Source organism: Apodemus sylvaticus, unplaced genomic scaffold (assembly GCF_947179515.1).
Source record: "Apodemus sylvaticus unplaced genomic scaffold, mApoSyl1.1 scaffold_66, whole genome shotgun sequence".
NCBI classification, from domain to species: Eukaryota; Metazoa; Chordata; class Mammalia; order Rodentia; family Muridae; genus Apodemus; species Apodemus sylvaticus.
In genome coordinates this window covers 1,030,560-1,053,211 of record NW_026263217.1, presented here as the reverse complement: position 1 = coordinate 1,053,211, position 22,652 = coordinate 1,030,560, and the positions used below count along the sequence as shown (strand labels likewise).

The 22,652-nt window shown below is 41.8% G+C and overlaps 2 protein-coding genes across 18 annotated transcripts in view; both read right to left on the bottom strand.

Moving 5' to 3' along the window:
* LOC127676135 (myoferlin-like) overlaps positions 1-18,679 on the bottom strand; it is a 68,417-nt gene extending 49,738 nt beyond the window's left edge. For 4 of the 12 annotated variants that reach the window (XM_052172062.1, XM_052172067.1, XM_052172061.1 and 1 more), the window contains exons 1-3: positions 18,278-18,679; positions 17,064-17,203; positions 654-831 (exon numbers count right to left, since the gene is read on the bottom strand). In XM_052172062.1, the coding sequence (XP_052028022.1) occupies positions 654-831; positions 17,064-17,203; positions 18,278-18,296 (337 nt within the window). In that variant the 5' untranslated portion in view covers positions 18,297-18,679. The remainder of the gene's footprint in view (positions 1-653; positions 832-17,063; positions 17,204-18,277) is intronic. The other 8 variants (XM_052172069.1, XM_052172068.1, XM_052172064.1 and 5 more) reach the window with 3 other exon arrangements.
* LOC127676136 (myoferlin-like) overlaps positions 1-19,611 on the bottom strand; it is a 106,230-nt gene extending 86,619 nt beyond the window's left edge. Inside the window, exon 1 of one of the 6 annotated variants that reach the window (XM_052172087.1) lies at positions 19,548-19,611. The gene's annotated coding sequence lies outside the window, so the exon portion shown is untranslated. Of the gene's footprint in view, positions 1-18,802; positions 18,871-19,357; positions 19,455-19,547 lie in introns of those variants that run through there. The other 5 variants (XM_052172080.1, XM_052172091.1, XM_052172099.1 and 2 more) reach the window with 5 other exon arrangements.
* Between the last annotated feature and the right edge of the window lie 3,041 nt (positions 19,612-22,652).

Sequence of the window (22,652 nt, the reverse complement as noted above, 5' to 3'; positions counted from 1 at the left end):
ATATGGAGAGTCAGGATTCAGAAAACAGGGACACTTGAAGTTGACCCATCCTCTGTTCTTTGCAAACCTTGGCTGCTGGTACGGGCTTGGCATTACTCAAGAGACTTTCTGCAATTAAGACTAAACACTTCACACTCACTAGGGCTTTTTATGTTTTAAGTCAGCATGGGCAAAAAAAATTTTAGGTAAAAATATAGCAATTCTGTTGGACTGTTTATGTGCATAGAGCCGGATACATACACACACAATTAAAAAGAAAAAAAAATCTTCTAAAAGAGAACTAGGTGATAGAACTGGGTAACTACTAGTAAGAATCAAAAGCCTGGCTTTTCCAGTGTCTGAGCCAGAGTGCGACCATTGTCAACTGAGGAATCTAAAGGGGATTTGCACTTGGTGGGGTACAGCTGCTTGAGGGAGTGTGGTATTTACTGGGGTCATCACCTTGGGATTTCATGAACTCTGGTGTCCAGCCTGGGACACTGGCCCATGGGTGTAACGACTCTTGTGGGTACCTAACGTCCAATGCTCTTTCTTACATTATCTAATGAGAAGCTGGGGATAATAGCCATCAGAGCTAAATACAGCGTGTGCCTCTTGTGCTGAGATGGACCCTCTGTAAGCACGAACAGGAGAGAACTTCACACCACTCTTACCATCAAACACTGCGCGGCTGTATTGAGTTGTTGATGCCAAAGGGTTACAGGTTGCATCAAACTTGTTGCCATAGTTCCCGATGCTGACTTCGAACTGAATGGCCTCACCGACATCTTGCAACATGATGGCTGAATGGAAGACGGCAGACAGGCTGCACTTCAGCCTTCGCTGGTATTTCTAAACAGAAGGAACGCACATAAGGTTCAGGACCGTCTCACATGTCTGTATTTATACGTGGATTTCCAGCAGACCAAAGGCTAAGCCTAGTTAATTAGTGCTGTACTAAATGCCACAGGACTATGTTTTCAGATCCCTTGACTCTCCGTCTCTTGTTAGTGGGCAGAGACTAAAGGGTTGTCACCATGGAAATGATTATCAGAAGGGGAAAACAATGCAAATGTCCGCAAGTCATGCTTCAAACAAATTATGTTACTGTTATAATAGGATAAAAACTCATAACAACTTAAGCCTTAGTGCAAGCATAGGAAAGGGAAATATGTTATCTTATTATTTATTTTGCTGGTGATTAAACTCAGACCTTTATACATGCTAGGCAAGTACTCTACCAGAGAAATATATCCCCTGCTTCAAAAGAATATCTTTAAAGTGAATTTATTAAATAAATATTTTTTTAATATTGATGCACAGGTAGAGGGTCTGGAAGAATATAACAGCAATACTATAAAAGGCGGAGAGATATGGCAACTTTCTTTCTAACTTATATGTGTTTGATATTTTGAGTCGCTTAAGTATTAATTTCCTAATCAAAAATAACAATAAAGATTTTAATTTTCAACTTAAAAATGAGTGGAGTTATATTCCCTCCCTTTTTCTAATCCACCTTCAGTCTCTTTTCTCTCTCTCTTTCTCTCTCTCTCTGTCTGTCTCTCTGTCTGTCTGTCTCTCTGTCTGTCTCTCTCTTCTCTTGAATAATTTAACTGATCCTTTCCTTCTCTTCTTATCTGTACCACGGTCTTTATTCAACCGAATGAATCACTAATTGGGTGGGGCTTGCTTGTATGAGGCACAACTTTGGACACCTATTTATAGAGATACCCAGACAATGGCCTCAAAAACATTCAAAAACAAAACTAAACCAAGATTCTTTTTATTTATTAAGCATAACCAGACATAATTATTTACAAGTTTTTTCTTTCTTCCTCATACATCCGTGTTCAAGCTATCACAGTGCCCTTCCTGTTCCGTGTTCAAGCTATCACAGTGCCCTTCCAGTTCCCCAGGACTCCTGAGGAGGCATCTACTTTACATCACTAAAGGGAGTACTTGAAAAAAACATCCTGGTAAAGGGAGAGCCTTTCCCATGCATCTTACCAACTAAGGTGATCCGAAGTCTGAACCCTCTCAGTATTGAAAGACACTTTCCCACTCAATTCAATCAAAACCAAGCAAACATCTTGTTACCATCTAGTCATTGATTATAGCTTTTTTACCACTGCCCTATTAGTTGTTAAGAATTTTACACAGTGTATTGTTGTGCTATTCATCCCCCCTCAACTTCTCCCAGGTCCTATGGCTTTATTTAAATTATCTTTTTTTTTGAAAACAAGTTTACTCTAGTGTGTGTGTGTGTCTGTGTGTGTGTGCCTGAGTGCCTTGTATGTAATGTGAATCACGTCTTTGCAGGAGCCACAGGGGTTATAAAAGTGTTGGGTACCCTAAAACTGGAATTATAGACGGTTGTAAGGCCTCATATCAAACCCTCTGCAAGAGCAGTAAGTGATCCTAAATGCTGAGTCATCTATCCAGCCCTCTGACCCCCAAATCAATGATCTTTTTCTAAAAAGCACAAATTTATGTCTCCATCATTATATAGAGGGTACTTTCCCCATTACACACCAATTTTAAAAACCATGGTACGTATGATTATTTGTGCCTATGTGTGTGTGTGTGTATATATATATATATATATATATATATATATATATATATATATATATATATATATATAAATACATAAGAAAATACATATACATATAAAGATTTACCATTTTAGGACTCAAGTACATTCACATCACCAACGACCCAGGTACATTTGCATCTATTCAAATGAACTCTTTTCACATTGCAAAGCTGACATTCAAAGAAAAACTTTGCATCTCTCCTTTCCACTAGCCCCTGGGCAGCTACCATCCTGTGCTGTGCATAATTCACTTAGCACAATGTTTTCTATATTATCCATGTTGCAGCACACATACCTTCACATAACCCTTTCCCAGTACTATTTTGTTGTATGGAGACACTTCATTTGTTTATCTAGTAACCTAGTGATGGATACACACGGAGCTTCCACCTTTTGGCTATGATGATAACATTGGATAGTAGCTTCTACCTTTTGGCTATGATGAACAACACTGGGTGTGTACGCTCCTGCTTCCAAACCCTTTGAATCTGCACTCAGATGTAAAACCGCTAGATTCTAGAGTGATTCTATTTTTATTTTTGGTGGGGAGGGGGCTGCTTTAAGAACGGGCTTTATTTTGTTTCAAGCTCTCACTATGCCTAGGCTGGCTTTGAACTCACAACCCCTTGGTTCAGTCTCTAGGTGCTGGGATTATAAACATGCCTCGCCATGCCTGGTTTCTGTGAGAACTTTTATCATCTTGTAGTCTTGTAGAGGTATAAAGAGAAGGGAGCAGTCCTCTAGAAAGCTCATGACCATGAAGTTGCCATTTTGGTGAAAGGCATTTTGACCTAGCAGATAAAGCAGAACCCCCTAAGAAAGTTCCGTCAGAAACTCCTCTGAGCTCTTGCAGAATTCTTTCTAAATCATTGGCTGCGATCTCAGCTTCACTTTCAATTGCAGTCATAATTTTATATGCAACATAACGTCTTCTTTATAAAATGCTAAGCATGATTTAAGAAAAGGGAAGTTGTTTTTTTTAAAAAAGGAACTATGATTTGGGCCCTGAGTCTGAGGTACAATTTCTAGACTTGGTTTATGGAAGCGAGACAACCCACCCTAACTGTGAGACCATCACCGTGCATGAGGTAGGGCTCTGGGCAGATCAAAAAGAAAAACGGGAGCTGATTATGACAGTCACCTTGTCCTGCTTTATGATGAAGCCATAATAAAGAAAAAGTATGACTAATACAAATAACTTCTTTCTTTTAAATCCTTAGAAATTTCAAATTTAAGCTTCTGAATCTCCCAGCATACTTGAATCATGTATAATTCAGGGAACTTCACTGCAAGGATGGCTCAGTAGCATCAGGCCCCTGATAAATGGCCTCAGTGTCCCCTGCAACACCAGTACCAGAGCAGAAGGCTAGATAGGAAGCTTTTAAACTCAAATATCCAGGCTAAAGCTTCCCAGGTAATTGGTGCGAGTAGCTGGCACAAGCTCCTGCTAGTATGTCTTCCTTATCACAATGAAATGTACTCTCAACTCTAAGCCAAAATTAACCCCTCTTTTTAAAAGTTGCTTTTGTCCAGTATCTCATCACAGCAATAGAAACAAACAAACAAAATACCTAAAACCCAATACAGGATCCAGAAAGAAGGATTGTGATTGTTCCGAAGGGAACAAAGAGAGAGCATGGGGTGTTTGCTGAGTGGGGAAGACGATGTATCTGGCTAAATTTGTGCTGCACAGACATGGAAGTCAAGATTCCATCAGGAACCCCAGGATGTTCTCATGCAATGCCTGCACAGTTGCCCACAAAAGGCTTCCCAGGCTCCTCCCACTGGGACACCTGACCTCTGGAAAGAAGTTTGGGCTTCTTGCAATCACCACAATTAGTCAAGACTGGCATACACTGTCAGACAAAGATGGACCCACTTTGGACCACTTTACAAGTCCAAGCACAATAAGGAGCTCCACTACCGTCTGCTCACTTGCCCCAGAGTCCGGCTGCTTGAGATGAGGTAACTGAGAGCTTAAGGAGAGGTAGAAACATAAACATGATTTAGAGACACTGGGTTCTTCGGCTTTGGTTCTGGGATCTCTCTGCATAGCAAATCTTAAGGGCAAAACTGCTTACTATCAAGGAAAGCTAAATTACAGACATGTAAAGGCCTAGAATCAGGATGAGGAAGGAATGTTTCGAGCAAGTCTGATCTTTGCTGGTAAGCAGCTGCAAGGTGGACATACTTTGACTACAACATTTAAAAAGAGCCTACCTCTCCTTCTCCTTGTGTTGAGACTTTGTGGAGGTTTTAGGAAAGAAGAAGTCTTACACCACCCCCAAGAAGAGTAAACAGAAGAGGTGGTGGGGTAAGCTGTCTGTCCTGAAATGCTTTAAGATAAACGAAAATGGCGAAATTAATCACCTTCATTTAAAAATGCCCTTTGGATGAACATATTCTGAAGTGCTTATAGTCAGCCACTTGGACAGACATTACTGCAGCAAGTATTTATTGTCTGACTTGTAGCTTCAGCAAAATCAGACAACAAGTAATTGTGTATGGGTTAATAAAAAAGCAGGAAGTGCAAAGCAAAAACAGAAAACAGACCAGAGAATGACAATGAAAAAAAGGAAACTACACCAGAGGCCCACAAAGGCAGTAGGTGCTCGAATAATGCTGCCTTTACAACCTTTGGTCTTCTTTTCTCTGCCTGGAGCCTTCTATGGAAGCACCAGGCTGGAGCTGCTGCTGTCCCCTGGTGAGATCCATCCACCAGGCCCACCCAGAACCAGGGCAGTTCTGCTCCAGGGAGTGGGTCACTCTTGACTCTGACAAACAAGTTCCCTTTCAACTGCGGTCTCAGAGCTATCCCCAAACACACAGCCTTTGTAGGACAATGACCAGGATCATGTTCTAGGCTGAGCTGAGCATAGATGTCCATTTCACTCTGCCCCAGATCCCGCTGCGCCATGGCTGGGGTGCGCTTAGGCCCCAAGCTTCTCTCGTGCCTTTGAACTGCTAGTTGGTTGGGTTTTTTTGTTTGTTTGTGGTTTTTGTTTTGTTTTGTTTTGGTCTTTTTTTTTTTTTTTTTTGTTTTTTGTTTTTTGGCTTACTCTTTTTGGTTGTTTGCTTCCCCCCACCCCGCCCCCATTTTTATTAATGAAGTGTGTGGTATAAGTTATTTCAATATCTGTGTATAATTATTTGTTATGAAGAGAACATATTCTGTTTTTTGTTCAGGCTAATGGCAGGCTGTTCTTTGATGGCCACCACTGGCGGATGCAGTGGCTCATACACATCGTTGGTACTTTTCATTTTTGGCCTTCAGTTTTTAAGCAAATGAAGGAAATGGGCCTTCTTATCTCTTGGCACTCAGCAGGTCTCTCACCCACTCCCATTCTCCTTCTTTCATTAAGGTTGTTCAGTGTGAACAGAAGGAGCCTGGATGTAATTGCATGCTGACGACAACTAAAACCCCAAATCAAGAAATAAACAAAAGCCCACAGAATATTGTAATAGCTAGAAGGTCATCATGGCATTTCTCCACAACCCTTAGATCTGAATGATTTATTTATTTACTTATTTATCTATTTGTTTATTTTTGTTTTTTCGAGACAGGGTTTCTCTGTGTAGCCCTGGCTGTCCTGGAAATCACTCTGTAGACCAGGCTGGCCTCGAACTCAGAAATCTATCTGCCTCTGCCTCCCAAGCAGATGACATATTTAAAACTCAGGTACAGTCTATGACTGCTCAGGCTCATTGTCACCAAGAGGTCAGTCACCTTCTTCAGCTTTCCTTGAAGGTCCACACGACACATGTAGCTTTCCTCCTGGGCAATCCTGCACTAAGCAGTACATGGGGATGTCCCACTTTCCCACCTGCCTGCTTCTCTTTTTTTCTCTCTCCTAATTTATCCTCACCATGTGGTAAAAATCTTTATAGAGTTGAATATGTTGTAAAGTGGACATAAAGACTCCAGCCAGAGCCGGGCGTGGAGGGGCACACCTGTAATCCCAGCACTTGGGAGGCAGAGGCAGGTGGATTTCTGAGTTCGAGGCCAGCCTGGTCTACAGAGTGAATTCCAGGACAGCCAGGACTACACAGAGGAATCCTGTCTCAAAAAACCAAAAAAAAAAAAAAAAAAAAAAAAGACTCTAGCCAGGGCTGTAGTGCAGGGAGTGGGAGTCCATTTCTTTGAGTTCCATGTCTGCGGTAAAAACCAGCAGAAAATGGGTTTGCCCTGTGTCTCTCAGCATGAACTCATGGAATCCAAATAAAGAAGCTCTCCTGAAGAGCCAACAAAGAGCCTGCTGTATTGGATTTAGCTTGACAAGTCAGCATGAGAGGCCAAGGCATTTGGTTACTCTTAATCCTTTTGGCTAGTAAACTGGTATAATTATATCTTAATCCATCTGGTCATCCATAACAGAAATACCATACCATCATCTGTATAACAAATAAATGGTGACTATGTATTTGTCCCAGTTCTGGATAACTGATATATCAGATATCTAATAAAGGACCTTTTCTTGGCCTTTGTTCTCAATATGTCTTCATGTGGTAGGAGTAATCTCATCTCCAGGGCATTATTTCTAAGGTGACTAATGCCCTTTTGAGGCTAGAGCTTTCATCTTCTGATCACCACTGGAAAGCCCTAATTCCTAACTCCTTTACTCTGGAGGTTAGATTTGAACATATGACTTTAGGGGTGACAAAAATGCTCAGGTCATACTAACTTACAAGGTCTGCTTCTGAGATTATAGCAATTCTCTGAATACAACAGCCTCATCACATTTTGGGATATTCCCAAGAATTATAACAAAGTAATTGAAAATTAGGAGTAGGGGGGACATTTTCTGATCTTAATGCAAAGTTGCTGTACCTGTGTTGGGATGAATGGACCACAGAGCCTCCCTCTCCCTGCTGACCATGCCTTGTGGTTGAAAAGGTCTAGGGGGGCATTCATATACTCGCCTTTGATGATACTTGATTTAAGGTCTCATCTTAGCACAACCATTCTATGCTATACACCAAGAGAATGAGATAACTCAGGAGTTATCAAAACCCAAAGTCACGAATGGTGCTAAGGCATTTACTGGAGAATTTTTTTTTTTTTTTTAATGTCTGGGGTTAGGTGATGGAGAAGGACTAGTGATTTCTTAGCAGTTATTTCCTAATGGCTTACTTTGATAGCCTGTGAACCTGCCTTAAGAGATTGGCTAAGTATGAGAAAAGCTGTAAGCAGTTCTGGATTCTAGAGGCAGACATGTGAACATACATCCAAGACAGATCACACATCCTTCCTCTTGGTAATCTTCATGCATGGGTTTAACAGCAAATGGCTACTATAGTTCTTTCACTATTTATATTACCTAAATGGAGTCATCCTATATGGTAACATAAACTTCCAGGACAGCATTTTTGACCAGGCTATGACCTTGGCTAACTTGCCTCCCCCCCCCCCGCCTCCCCGTGTACAGCTGTACCCTGTACCTTGTTCCCAGGAGAGTCAAAGTGAGGGGGTAAAGAGAAAGGTAGTCTTGGGAAGAAGGGGGGAACATTAGCCTCTGCTCTGGAAGGAGCCAAAGGACTGAAATTGGTGCAACCCAAAGGCTGAGCTCCTAATGTCCCAAACTCCAAATGTGTATGATGCAAAAGTCCATCAGCACTGCTTCAGCTACCAGCCTGACCTAATCGTCCTGCTGGCAGTCCATGAACAAGGCCTTGGAGGGTCGGGGAGGGAAGAATCTCTGCTGCTGTAAGTGGCTATTCTTCCTGTTGGTCATCCTGAAAGGGGTCAGACTTTATAACTGCCAGACATTAGTTGACTTCAAGAAAGAAAACTGCACTGGCTCAGCAGAGAACTCTTCAGACCTGGACCTGAGAGCAGAGATAAGAATGTGCCCAAAGCACTGACTGGGCCAAGCTTTAAGAAGGCAGATTGGAAATGGACTGGAAGGCTGATAAACAGAGACTGAGAGAGCTGCCCCAGGTCACGGCTCTGACAGCAGCCACTTCATGTCAGCCGTCCTGCTGTTTACTTGGCTCAGAGCTGACATCTTTTCTAAAGTTGCTGCTTGGTTTCTCAATAACATGGGAAAATGAGAGAAATGTTCCGTTCTCCCAATGGAGGGTGTGGCACCCTGAGGGAGTTGGTGGCCCAGGGCAATCTAAAACGAGCCAGGAGAGACCTGGACAGAGGAGTGTCTGAGAGTCAGCTACTCTGCCAAACAGCTCAGATTTGTGTGTCCCAAGAACATTGACCTGAGAGTCTCAGAAAGAGAGAGGTGAACTTAGACTTTCTGGCTTGAAGTAAAAAGGGACTTAAAGCCATTGTAATGCCAGCAGGAAGCAGGCCTGCCCTTATCGCTATGAAGCCTCAGATGTAGCAGCTGCCTGTGAAAGTAGAAATGGGGTAACTCTGGTACCTAAAGCCATCCAGGGGAAGAGCTCTTCCTCACAACCTCTCCACCTAAGGGCACTGTTTGCGTACTCTGTCCTTATAAACATATATATGGTGGCCAGTCTTTATCTCAAGAATGACTGGATTAACAAAACGAGATTAGTCATGCCTATAGGTATTTCTCTGTGTTTCCAGAGACAAGGACTCTTGGATATAATCAATGGATTATCCTTTGCTGAATGTATATCATGATGGCAGTGTCAAGAGTTGGTGACAGTAAGAGGTACAGGATGCAAGTCACAAGGGAGTGTAAGATACTGCCTTCTTTTTCTGTTCCCTCTCTCTGTTGCTTTTCCACAATGAAGAAGCTCCTCAGTCACACATGCCTTTCATAATCCTGTTCTATCTGGTTTACATGGGACTATACAACCATGAACCAAACCTTCAGAAACAGTGAGCCAAAATTAATTCTTCTACCCAGAAGTTGTCTATTCTTCAATTTTGGTCAGACTACCAAAGACTAATATACCAATTAACATTGCAGTAGCTGAAGCAAGCCTCATTATCTTCAAAGGGCTGTCATGGATATATCAAGGGAATGTTGGAATGAATTTCTCTGATGCAGATCTTTCTCCAACTCTCCCACAGATGACTCTTAGACTCTCCAATCCCTTGAATCCTGTGCTATGTTCTCCCTGACATTTACCTCAACAACCAGAAGGTCATCATTTGAAATGGGCTCAAATGGGCTTGAGTGGTTTCTGGTGGTTTCTTTTCAAGGAACATGTTCAGTTCAACCAAGATTCTGCCTCTGTAGGCCACCCCTTCTCCCTAAAAAAGCAAGAACACAAAATTATTCCCATAGACAGGGACCACAGCTAAAGAATGTCTATGGATCAGATCAGGCTAGCACTACTTTAACAAACAAACAAGTCTTTAATATCTAAAGGAAGAGTCATTAACTTTCAGATGGATTCCAAATGATGCCATGAGATGCAATGGTAGAAACAGAAAAGGGTCTTAGCTTGACCAACGCTGGAGGCTTTGAAGCCATCGTACTCTGGACCTGGACGCAGTTTCTGAAGCAGGGCAGTGAAGGAGAACAGGCTCCAAGTCTCCTCCATCTCAGGTCATCGGGAACAACCCTGAATTTTTGTCTATTTATGAATGTGGATCCCTTTCTCCTCTTCTCATAATAAAGAAACTGTAGTGTGGCAACCAGACAAGTCTCAGAATCGTCAGGAAGCAAAAGACCAAGATGACTTGGGTGTGCTAAAATACGGAAGTCAAAAGTAGATACTCCTCCCATCCTACTCAATAGTGGTTGCCCATAGAATCTTCTGGAGAGAAATAGAAGGCTCTCAAGTCCTCGTCTGTCTTCACTGTCCCCTAGCCACAGCTTTCTATCATTTTTTTTTGTTTTTTGTTTTTTTTTGAGCACCGGGAGTGGGGGTAGGGCAGAAATGACCAAGAGACATTTAACTTCTACTGCAGTCAAAAGAGACTTTCCCATCTGTGAGACGGTGCTCAAGCACAGATCAGGGTCTCCACTGTCATGTCATCATAGATCTGGAATATGCATTAGAGAAGGAGGCCAGCATTGGTCATCTGCTTTGTTGATGTTTTCCATTAATGTGAAGTTGAGTGGACGGTTGTGGGATTTCACTTACCCCACTGTATGACTCAGTCACCAGGATCCTTCTCTCTCTCTCTCTCTCTCTCTCTCTCTCTCTCTCTCTCTCTCTCTCTCTCTCTCTCTCTCTCTCTCTCTCTCTCATATAGGATCTTGTTATGTAGCTCTGACTGACCGAGAACTCACTGTAAAGGCCAGGCTGCCTTCAAGCTCACAGAGATCTACCTGCCTCCTCCTCCTCCTGAGTGCTGAGATTAAAGGTGCCTGGTCTTCTGATCCTTTTTGTAGTCTTTATTTCTAAGATGTAAGAAGAGTAAGAATTCTCTCCTTTAACACTTTATCAGCTGAGTGGCAGGTCTGCATTAGGAGTGAAGAATGTAAATGCCTCTCCCATGAGATACTTATTACTTTTGTAAGAAGGGATCCCATTCACCAGTGTCCATTAATCACAGCCGCAAATGATAAACCAATCTTTCCTGTATTCAGCTCATCATAGGGATCTGGAAATCCTGTGTACTCTCTGGGACTTCTGTAAAGGTTCAAACAACAAGGTCCAAATGTTGGGACAAAGACCACTTCTGTCTCGCCTGTATTTGCTGAGACGTAAACAGCATTATTAGATTCTAGATCTTTAACATTCCAACTATGGAAATAAATATTAGTTATTAGTCAGTTAGGTGGAATGAAGTTTTTCCTCTAGTTGCTGAATTAGTTGCATTAGTGAGAATTATGAATACTAAGGGACCTGCAGTATTTTACTATAGCTTTAACATAGTAAAAAACAAAAACAAAAACAAAAACAAAAACAAACTGGAATAATTCAGACAAACTTATCCTTACAAAAAGAATGCTATTTAAAAAGGATCTTAAGATTTTCAAGTTGTTCTTCAAATTTTTTTGAAGTTTATAACTGACATATTAAATATTTTGCTATTTTTGGAGTAAAAGATGATGTTGTTTTAAGAAGTCATTTAGATGATATACCAGATTTACTTCATATCTTCTGTAATGATGTCATTTAACCTTAAGTAGTATTGTAGGTGCCGTTAAAAATACACTAGAATTTCAACTGTGTCAACGGGTTCCTTACAGTTGTAAGACTGAATTGCTATTCTGAAGTGTTAAACAGATTAACATTCATTGCTTTCTCTCCCCAGTGATCATTTGATAAACTCTGTTTCCTCTACTTGAACTCAGCAAGATTACCCATTAATACAGAATAGTGAAGGCAATGCAAAGAAAGAGCCAATCAAGAGGAAATAGTGGATCCAAGCATTTTCTTCATCGAGCTGAATGGCTCCAAGATGAAAAAAGGCTGGAGCATTCTTGGGTGATACACAGAGGTCAAACTTTGGTACACTAGTTTGCTTTTATATCTTTAACACTCAGTGGAATAGGGGCAAGGTGTTGGGTAGGCATAAAGAATCAGAGAGTCTCAGAGAAAGTGTTCATGTTCAAAGGTTACTTAATGCCTGTGCTTCTTCAATTCAGAGCCCTCCTCTAAAGGAACAATACCATCTGCGTTAGGAGAACTGTAATGGTCAGCATTGAGGAAACTTGCAAAAAATGGCAAGAACTGCACAAACCAAAGTGCATGGTGGGATATTCCACACTAGGGAGACGTGAAAAGTGGAAAGTACTCGTGTCTTCTAACCTAGGGACTCATATAGAAAGTGGGGCAGAGATACTTCACACGTTATCGGAACGATAGATTTAGCAGTGCCCTGCATCTCTACCCACTGAGCATACACACTAACAGAAAGTATTATATCTCACAAACAATTATTTGCAGTAAAGCCAGCCGCACAGGATGATGTGCATCTAGATTAAAATAGGCAACAGGGCATGAGGGCTGGCTATCGAATGCCTTTAAACGTAGTCACGCAGGACCAACACACATCACTCATGAAACACTCTAACGCTCACCAAACGGTATTTGAGACAGTGAAACATCAATGAGAAGGTTTTAAGGCAATCCCTTAATACATTTCTTAGTAAGATGTCAGAGGATAGGAAGTTGTAGAAGACAGCAAAATGACAAAGCGTAAACTTGTATATGATGCACCCCAGTTCTCGAGGATGAGAAATCTATGTAGTAAAAATATGATTGGTTACAAAAAACAACAAGGGAAACATGAAGAGTTTAAAACATACACTGCAAAGTTAATCGTGCTCTGTGCTGGATAAGCAGCTGAGTAGCAGCAGGGAATTCCCAGTTCACACCCAAATCCCACGGAGGCTTTTCAATGTATACTAGTCTTACCAGTTAGTTCATTGTCAACAGGCTCAAAGCCAGGTGAATAACCCAAACCTGCCGACTTCAAAGAGCCCAGCATTAGAGAAGAACTGGCTTGCCACAGCCACAGGAAGCAGATGAAGTTACTGACACAGCATGCTTTTAATAAATCATTTTCATGTCCCTAGTTGGGACAGTGGCCAGAAAATGCAGAAGTTAATTTGGTTTGAGGCGATATAAGCACACACCTGTAGTTAAGCCTGGATTATGTGATGCAGAGCATGGTTGTTTCTTTGATTGCATGTGTGATGGCAGGGGTGGGGTGGGGTGGGTGGTTGAGGGAGTAGGGGTCTGCTCCTCGTGTTTTGCGCCCCTAAATGAGGCTACCCGTAGGACCTGTAATGGCAGACATTCTCAAGAGAAAGGCGGGGTGAAACTGCCTGTAACAATTTCTGGAATTAGTTCTGATGTCAGCACCAGTATTTCTTGAACTGCTATCGTTAGATATTGTCTAGTGACTCTCCACTTTATAAGTGGGTTGGATTGCTTCTGTGCATTCTCTGTACTGGTTTGGCACTTTCTAACCTCTACTGGTTCTCTTTAACCAATAGTGGGCACATCCATATTACCCACTCAGCAGAAAGAAGCCCAGAGCATGCCTGCCCTTCCTCTGTCCCCTCTTAATCTCTATTTTCTGTGCTTGTGTTTTACATTTCATAAGGGTGCTAGCATTTGTGTTCTGTTCACAGCAGGGGCTGTGGGTTTAAAAAAACAAAACAAATCATTTTTATGACATAGTAACCATTGTAATACCTGTTTTCTGCTGAGATTCCCCAGTCTTATGATCCCTTCAGCTGAGAAAATGCAGATGGAATCCTTTCTGGCTTTCAACCATCTGCTTAAAATCATGCCCCATGTGGCGTTATATTTGAGCCATGCATTTCTGTCTAACTTTTCATTGTCCCTGAGATTTATACCTGTCTTTCTTCTTAACGCCTTAAGATATGAAACTAATGTCTTCTTTATCCTATCTCTAGGATCTCCCAGGTTCTTGACATTGGTTGGGATATTGATACTATTTTTTTCTTATTTTACATTCATTGGTGATTGGGTCTGCATGTGTGTATGTGTGTGGGTCACATATATACAGTGCCTGCAGAAACCTTAATAAGGCATTAAGTTCCCCTAGAACTAGAGTTAGGGATGGTTCGTCAGCCATGTTGAGGCCTGTGCAATACATTAACTGTAAGTGTTCTCAATCCCAGAGCATCTCTCCACCCCCATATTGATGCTCTTCAAACATCGATGCTCGTAAAACAACCATAAAATGAAAAACTTCAGTTCCTCCAGACAAAATTTTATTCTAAATTACCTCACTTTACCCACTATGTTTAATATACTGGCTCTTGCAAAACTCAATCTGCAGGTATTAATGTGCTTGTCTTCATTTTTCTATTATTATTTTAACTGCTTTTCTTTTCTTTACTTCAGTCCTTAGATATGGACCAACCCATTACAACATGTGCAGGCATCTGCAGGCACTCTACTGTCAATCAAGACAATTCTAAAACAGCTCCTGGCAAAAGGTTTTGGATGGGAGCAAGAGGGATGAAAATTTATATTGATATTTGCTTCCATAGTTAGCTATTGTGCAAAGAATCATGGGCAAAGCTCACTGACCTCACTGTGTGTGTGTGTGTGTGTGTGTGTGTGTGTGTGTGTTTGTGTGTGTGTGTGTGTGTGTGTGTGAGAGAGAGAGAGAGAGAGAGAGAGAGAGAGAGAGAGAGAGAGAGAGAGAGAAAGAGAGAGAGAAGGAGAGAGAGTGTGTGTGCCCGTGAATGTGTGTGAGCGTGGGTATTAGTGTGCATGTATGAGTGTGTGTACGTGTGGGTAAGCATGTGTGTGTGAGCATGTGTATAAGTGTGAGTGTGAGCATGTGTGAATGTGTGTGAGTATGTGTGAGCATGTGTGAATGTGTGTGAGCATGTGTGAGCGTGTGTGTGTGTGTGCGTGCATGTGCATGTGTGTGTGTGTGTGTGTGTCCAGTGGCCTCAGACTTCACTGTACTTGAGGATTGAGTGGGAACTTCCCACCCTCATCTGCCCAAACTCAATTCAGGAAACCTTAGCTAGAGGCCAGGAGTGAACACACAATTACTACACCTGCAAGTCTTATGCCACTGGCACTGTGGTCACTCTAGAAACCCTGATTCAGTCAGAGCATGCGTTCTGATGTCATGAAATTAAGGTTAGCTGAAAAGTCAAAGGATTTTCAAATGACTACAATTGACATCATTGACAAAAAGGAACAGACTAGGTATATGACTGTAATTATATTGTATAAAATAGTCAGCTATATCTTACCATATATATGGTAATTTTATGGCGTTTAAAGTGGCTTAAGTATAATGGGCTGTATCTAAAGATCTATCAATTAATTAAAATGAAATTTGCATTGATCACCTAGTATATGACAGATTTTGTTTCTCAGAGCACAGCTTCATGACTAAAGCTTAAATGTTACCTACATTGTGGGAAATGTTTTTGCCAATATTCAGTATAAGTACAAATATGAATGTCCACCTTTCCATGGACATCCTAGAGAGGACTCAGGTTGGGAATGTACTACGAACATTGATCTGTTTCATTCCTTTTATTCATTAACGATGTAATGGCATACACTCTCTGAAGCCTAAGCCTCATTGTTTGAGGGAAAGATCATAGCATAATATCTTATAGGAAGTAACCATTCCAGGTAATTTGTTAGAAAAATATTAGAGGTAGTCAATCATAAACACAGGTTTGAATGTTTTCTGCCTCAGCAGATAGGTTTAGAATCCTTAGCCTTCCCTTCGTTTTCCAATGCCCTTCAGTATATGCAATCACAGATCTGAGCCCAAGGATCCCACAAGGAAGCTGGGACTCTTGGTGTGTCTTTATCTATGCCCATGCTTTGAAGGGGGCAGCAAAGGGCAGGGATGCCCACATTCATAGACACCACAGGTGATGCTGGTATAGCTCAGTCATCCAGTTCTAGAGTCAATAGGCCCTACCAAAGCCATTAAACTAGGGCTAAATCTATACACTCAAGGGTCCCTCAGGCCCTGGAATCTCTTGCAGTATATGACCTGGGGATCCCCAATGTCTTGAAATTTTTACATTAAAGAAGGGGACATTTAAGCCGGGCAGTGATGGCGCACACCTGTAATCCCAGTACTCTAGGAGACAGAGGCAGGAGGATTTCTGAGTTTGACGCCAGCCTGGTCTACAGAGTGAGCTCCAGGACAGCCAGGGTTATACAGAGAAACCCTGTAACGAAAAAACAAAAACAAAACAAAACAAACAAACAAACAAACAAAAAACCCCAAAAAAACAAAAAACAAAAAACAACAACAACAACAACAACAAAAAAAAAAACCAAAGAAGGGGACATTTTGTCTTCAGATCTCGGCTGCAGCTCTCAGTTATGACATGGTCACTAAACAAGAGTCTCTCCTCTACCTAGCTTGTTATAACATGAAAGTCAGATGCATTTGACCAAAGCAATGTGCAATGTGGGGTTACCTCACAGTATGTGAGCCTGGCTGGGCCTGTAATCATCAAGTGCTTGTGGCCAAGCTACCTTGGCCCCTCTGAGCCTCAATGTCCTCACTGTAGGCTGAGGCTGAGAACAGTCCATGCCCCTCAGTGTTACCATGGACATGAGGATGACATGTGTTCCTCTGCCTCTTCCTCAGAGGGCTGAGGGCTGTCATTTGAACACTCCATTCAACAAGAACATCCTATGAATGGTTACGGTGACCAATTGGTTCCTGAGAGGTTGATCTAATAAGAATTCTTCAATAAATCCCCCCATCCTCCTCCTTCCTCCCTCTACTTTCCCTTCTTTTCTTGAGCCTTAGTCTCACTATGTAGCCAGGATAGCCTAGAACTCACAATTCCCTTCAGCCTTCTAAGTGCCAGAATCACAGGCGTGTGCTACCATGCCTAACTTGATAATTTTTTCTCCCCACATCAGGTAAGCAACATTTTCAATTTTCCTTTTTAATAATAACAAATAGTTGTTTTTAGACATCTTGATGATTCTTCCTAAAAATTGGTTTACTCTATTTCTGGCCTATTTGGACAGCCTAATGGAAATAAGATTCTTAATTTCTTATCTTTGAGCATTTTCAGGTGACTACCTTCTTTATTTTGTTTATGAACAACTGAAGCAAGATTTCTAAAACCTCTCTGAAAAGCCTTTTCTATTATTATTGTTATTGACTTACTGTTTTTGTGTTTAAAGAACCCTCTGCTGTCCAGAACCAGCACAAGATGCTGTCGAGGTCGGCGTCCATGTTGGCGTCCTGCAGCGAACTCGCCTTTGCAGCCACAGGAAACGGATTCGCAGGTGCAGCGTGGCTTTTGCCTGCAGAACAGGACACGAGAAGCAGGTCACTGTGTGCACTGTAGAGTGAGACAGGGGAGGCAGCAGCGACGTCACAGGTTAAAGTTCAAGGGGGGGCGGCCATTGTGAGGACAAACACACCAGATGTTGTGGATGTCTACATGGCACGGGTGAGCTTGAGCTGGTGAGTACTGAGTTCACAATCCAGAGACTGTGCTGTGCAGAGATGTGGATGCTCACGGATATTGTTGAGACATTTCAGAAATTTGAGACGCACAAACTGTGTGCTCTGTTTGTGCACAGTGACTTTTCACAGGAGGACAAAGTCAAATACTATCTTTTTACTGCCGTTCCCTCTACCAGGGAAATAATGAAACAATGAATGGAAAATTTTTCTAAAGCAAAACAGGTGCCTGTTAATGTACAAGAAACATCAAAAATACCAAACAATGGGGAAAAAGTCCCTTTGCTACGTAATAATCACAACACTAAACATATTAAATAAATATAAAAAAAGCTACAGCCAAAAAACATTGTAAACAAAAGAACGAGTAATGTATGAAATCAGAACTATTAGATTCATATCTGTCTGCTATTTTTTAAGGCATTAATTCATTACTTATACAATGTTCTCCCTGCATGTATTCCTGCAGGCCAGAAGAGTGCACCAGACCCCATTCCATATAGTTATGAGCCACCATGTGGTTGCTAAGAATTAAACTAATGGCCTGTGTAAGAACAACCAGAGTTGTTCACCTTTGAGACATCTCTCCAGTCCTAACCTTGCCTTCTTAATGTATATTATAAAAGACAAAAAGGTTTGGACACAGGTGATGCATAGTCACAGAAACCACCCATGCTGCTACAAAAAAGCAACTGGTCCAGATGTTTTGGACAGAATTACAATCAGCCATAATACTGAAATTAGTCAGAGATCATGGCCTGAACTATGAAGTAAATAGCACCACTAGAAACCTCACAGGAAGTCACATATGGCTGATGTTTCTGATCCAACCCCATAGAGGATCCACCACCCCAGTGCATACAGCTCAGCCACATGTTCCTCCCCATTGTGGGCAGATATTGTGTACTCACCATGTCTTGATTTCAGCATTTCCCTGAGGTCCCCTCACAGCACACAACAGCAGAGCTCAGAGCAGGACACAGAGAAGCATTCAAGCTGCACACCCACAAGGAAAACCTCAGATGGAGAAGGTGAGGGCGAGAGTGAAGAAGATCAATCAGCATAAATATCTAGAAAACATTTCCAATAAAATCCTAAATGAAAATGTCCTAAACTAAAGAAGGTGCCTGTGTAAGAATAGCCAGAGTTATTATAAATATATAGCCAGAGTTAATGTAAAAGCATGCAAAATACCAAAGAGATTGGGGAAAAGTCCCTTTACTGCACAGTAATTGAAACACTAAGCATCTAAAGTAAAGCAATTAAAAAAAACTACTACAGAAATTAACAAAATTAAAAAACAAACAAACAAACAAAAAATCAAGTTACCCTGGGACCTAGCCCCGCCCATCCCACAGCCTTTGACCCCAGCCAGCTGCAACTTGATCATTAATGTTCCTTGGGAAAGCGCCAGCCCAGAACTCTGTAAACTCCACCAGGTCTTTGTCTTTTCTCAGCCCAGCCTGTGTCTTTAAGGAACAGGATTCAGTTTACTGGCCTGTGAATTCCCTTCCTGTTTCACCAGCTCACAGCCAGAAGCCAGGACCCGGCGCACAGCCCAGCGATCCATGGCGGCCAGGCTCGGCTTCTGTTCCCGCAGGAGGGTCATGCAAGGAGGCCACTGTCCCCGCCTGGAGGAGCACAGAGAGGGTTTGCACTCCGCCCCACTGTAAACTTTCCAGAGCGAGAAGTCTGTGCCTTTCCCAGCCACTGTCCCTTCCTGGAGGAGCACAGAGAGGGTTTGCACTCTGTCCCCCTGCAAATTTTCCAGAGCAGAGCGGGAAGCTTGCGCCTTGCCCATCCACTGTCCCCGCCTGGAGGAGCACAGAGAGGGTTTGCACTCTGTCCTGCTGCAAACTTTCCAGAGCGGGAAGCCCGCGTCTTGCCCATCCACCGTCCCTGCCCAGAGCACAGAGACGGTTTGCACTCCGCCCCACAGAAAACTTTACAGAGCGGGAAGCCCGTGTCTTGCCTGGCCTCTCCAAACTCACAGACTGCTTCTGTGGAGACAACAGGTGGATAGCCCAGAGTTACTCCAGAGCTCACAGACACCCGCAGCATGGAGCACTATCTTCATCTGGATGCGCACATGAATGCAGTCCCGTTCCACAATTCCAGGCCAGGCTGCTCAGAGCCCAGGAAGCTCAGCAATCACAGCAGTCGCTAAATGCGTGCGCTCACCTCTTCCCACCTCTGCCAGAACTCCGACGAACGCGCACATTCAAACTCCCAGCCCACTTTCATTCATAAAAATTAGACAGGAAATGACAACATTCCAGGAGGCTGGATGCAGGGCGGGCGCTGCAGTGACGTCAGGGGTGGTGCCAGCGGTTGCCAGGTGACAGACAGGGACGCCAACATGGCGCCCGCCAGGGGCTGAGGTGCATGGTCATGGACCAGGGGCAAGGCTCGGGTTACGTCAGGGGGCGCGGCCAGCGGTTGCTGGGTGACAGTCAGGGAATCCAACATGGCTCCCGCCCGGGGCTGAGATACATGGGCGAGGGGCGGGGTTGGCGTGACATCAGGGGCAGGGCCAGCAGTCTCTGAGTGACTGACAGTGATGCCAATGTGACAATTTCACTGAATTTGAAGAAATATATAAATATGTGTATTAAAATTGAAGAATTTGATGTAAAATAATACACATGAAAGTGTACACATAGATAATACATCAAAACTGACTGACAAACCATGTTAAAAAATTCTAATCAAATTGTTGGCTTTCATGGAAAATACTTCTTATAAAATTGAAGAAATATACAGAAAATTTATTTAAAATTAAGATTTGGCATTGAAAACAAATACACATAAAAAGTTGACAAAGAAAACTAAATGTGTAGGCACACTCAATTTTTGGAAAAAATTGAAAAATAAGTGTTAAAATTGAAGAATCTGTTGGAAAATAATAATGGTAAAAGATAAATCATCTTTACTAAATGAAGCACTTACAAACATTTTCTTATTAAATTGATGATTTTCATGGAAAATATTTCTGATAAAATTGAAGCAGTGTATAGAAAAGTAGTTTTAAATTAAAGATTTTTCATGGGAAATTATTCAGATAATATTGTTTACAGAAAAACATCTCTAAATAATTTAAAAAATAAATAGAAATACATTCTGATAAAATTAAAGTTTCTCTTAACTAATATTCAAGTAATATTGAAGAAATATATATAGATATGTGCTAAAATTGAAGAATTAGTTGGAAAATAATAATAGTAAAACAGTAAACATAGAAAATATACCTAGAATATTGTCCAAGAACCTAGAAACAATTTTAATAAAATTGAAGATTTTGATGGAAAATATTTCTAATACAATTGAAGTAATATACAGGAAATGTATTATAATTTAAGATATCAGAAAAGATAATACAGATAAAATATTAGACATATAAAACATTTCTAAACTAATTGAAAAAGATAGTAGAAACATTTACTGAAAATATTTGTGAAAAAATTAAGTAGAACTTGAAATAGTGAAGGTTATAATTGAAAAATAATACAGATAAATGGTAGACATTGACAGGAGCAAAGATTTCTCAGAATCCATAATTGAGGCAGCAGGCAGACTTAGAGCCCGGGCACGCCGGACAAGCTTGAAGCAAGGTTGTGATTGAGTCATTCCACAAACAGACCGTCCATAAAAGATAAGGGGCGTGCCTGGGAAAACTCCTATGGGTCATACACCATCTGGACTGGAGTCTCCTGTCTCCTGTCTCTTGGATGCAGTTTACTAACGTCGAAGTGACCTCCTGCTAACAAAATAAATCGCCCTCTTACATTGCTGATGGCCCGAGCTGTATGTATGCCAAAAAACCCCCTCCGAGCGCCAGAATCCCCCGTCAATATTTGGATCAGCAAATCTTGTGTAACCGCTCCATTATCTTATCCGTTATCTTATTTGGGCTTTTTGAAAGACTACTTTATTGCTTTTTCTAGGGTGGAGTTTCCCTCCTTTTGTTGGCATTTTCCATTTATTATACATTTTAGGACTGAATTTGTAGAAGTATATTGTGTACATTTGTTTTCGTCATGGAATATGTTGTTTCTCCATTTATGTTAACTCCACTCTATTTGGAGTTCTTTAGTCGTCTGGTATATTCATGGGCATCTCTTTCTTAAGGTTAGGGGAGTTTTCCTCTGTAATTTTGTTGAAGATATTTACTGGCCCTTTAGGTTGGGAATTTTTGCTCTTATCTCTACCTATTACCTTAGATTTGGCCTTCTCATTTTGTCCTGGATCTCCTGGATATTTTTGGTTAAGAAATTTTTGCATTTACATTTTCTTTGACTTTTCAGTCAGTATTTTCTACAGCATCTTCTACACCCGAGATTCTTTCTTCTCTTTCTTGCATTGTATTGATGTTTGCATCTATGACTACCGATCACTTTCCTAGGTATTCTATCTCCAGGGTTGTCTCCCTTTATGAATTCTTTATTGTATCTATTTCCATTTTTAGATCCCGGAAGGTTTTGTTCAATTCCTTCCCCTTTTTATTTGCCTTTTTCTGAAAACCATTAAGGGATTTTTGTGTGCCCTCATTAAGGGGTACTGGATGTTTTCCTGTGTTCTGTATTTCTTTAATAGAGTTATTTATGCTCTTCTTAAAGTCCCCTATCGTCATCATGAGATATGATTTTAAATCAGAGTCTTCCTTTTCTTGTGTGTTGGGGCATCCAGGGCTTGCTCTGGTGGGAGAACTAGATGTTGATGATACCAATTTGCCATGGGTTCTGTTGCTTATGATCTCTGCCCTTGTGTCCTGTTCTCTGGTTATCTCTGATCTTAGCTGATCTGTCTCTGATTGAGGCTTGTCTCTCCTGTGAGTCTGTGTGTCAGTACTCCTGAGAGAACAGTTCTCTCCAGGAGAAATTTTTGTATGGAAATAATTGGCACATAATCAGCTACCTCCAAGGTGCAGACAGAATCCAGAAGGATTCTGTCCCCAGCTGTCCCTTGCTTCCTGGGTTCTGATGGCTCTGTGTGGCTCACTCATGGTCCGGGGATTTGAGCAGAAGTGGAGCTTACAGGTGTGATGGAATTTCTGGGAGATCAACTCTCTCCACACAGAATTTGAATGTGGAGCACTGAGGCAGGGGATCAGCTCTAGGTGCAGGCAGAGAATAAAAGGATCATGGCCCAGGCAGCTGCTCAGTTCTTTCCAACTGAGTGCTCTGTCGGGGTCCCTTTGAGCAGAAGTGGTATTCTTACCTCTACTCAGAGGCTTGTCAGCACTCCTGGGATACCCGCTCTCTCACTGCAGTATTTGGGTATGGAGAA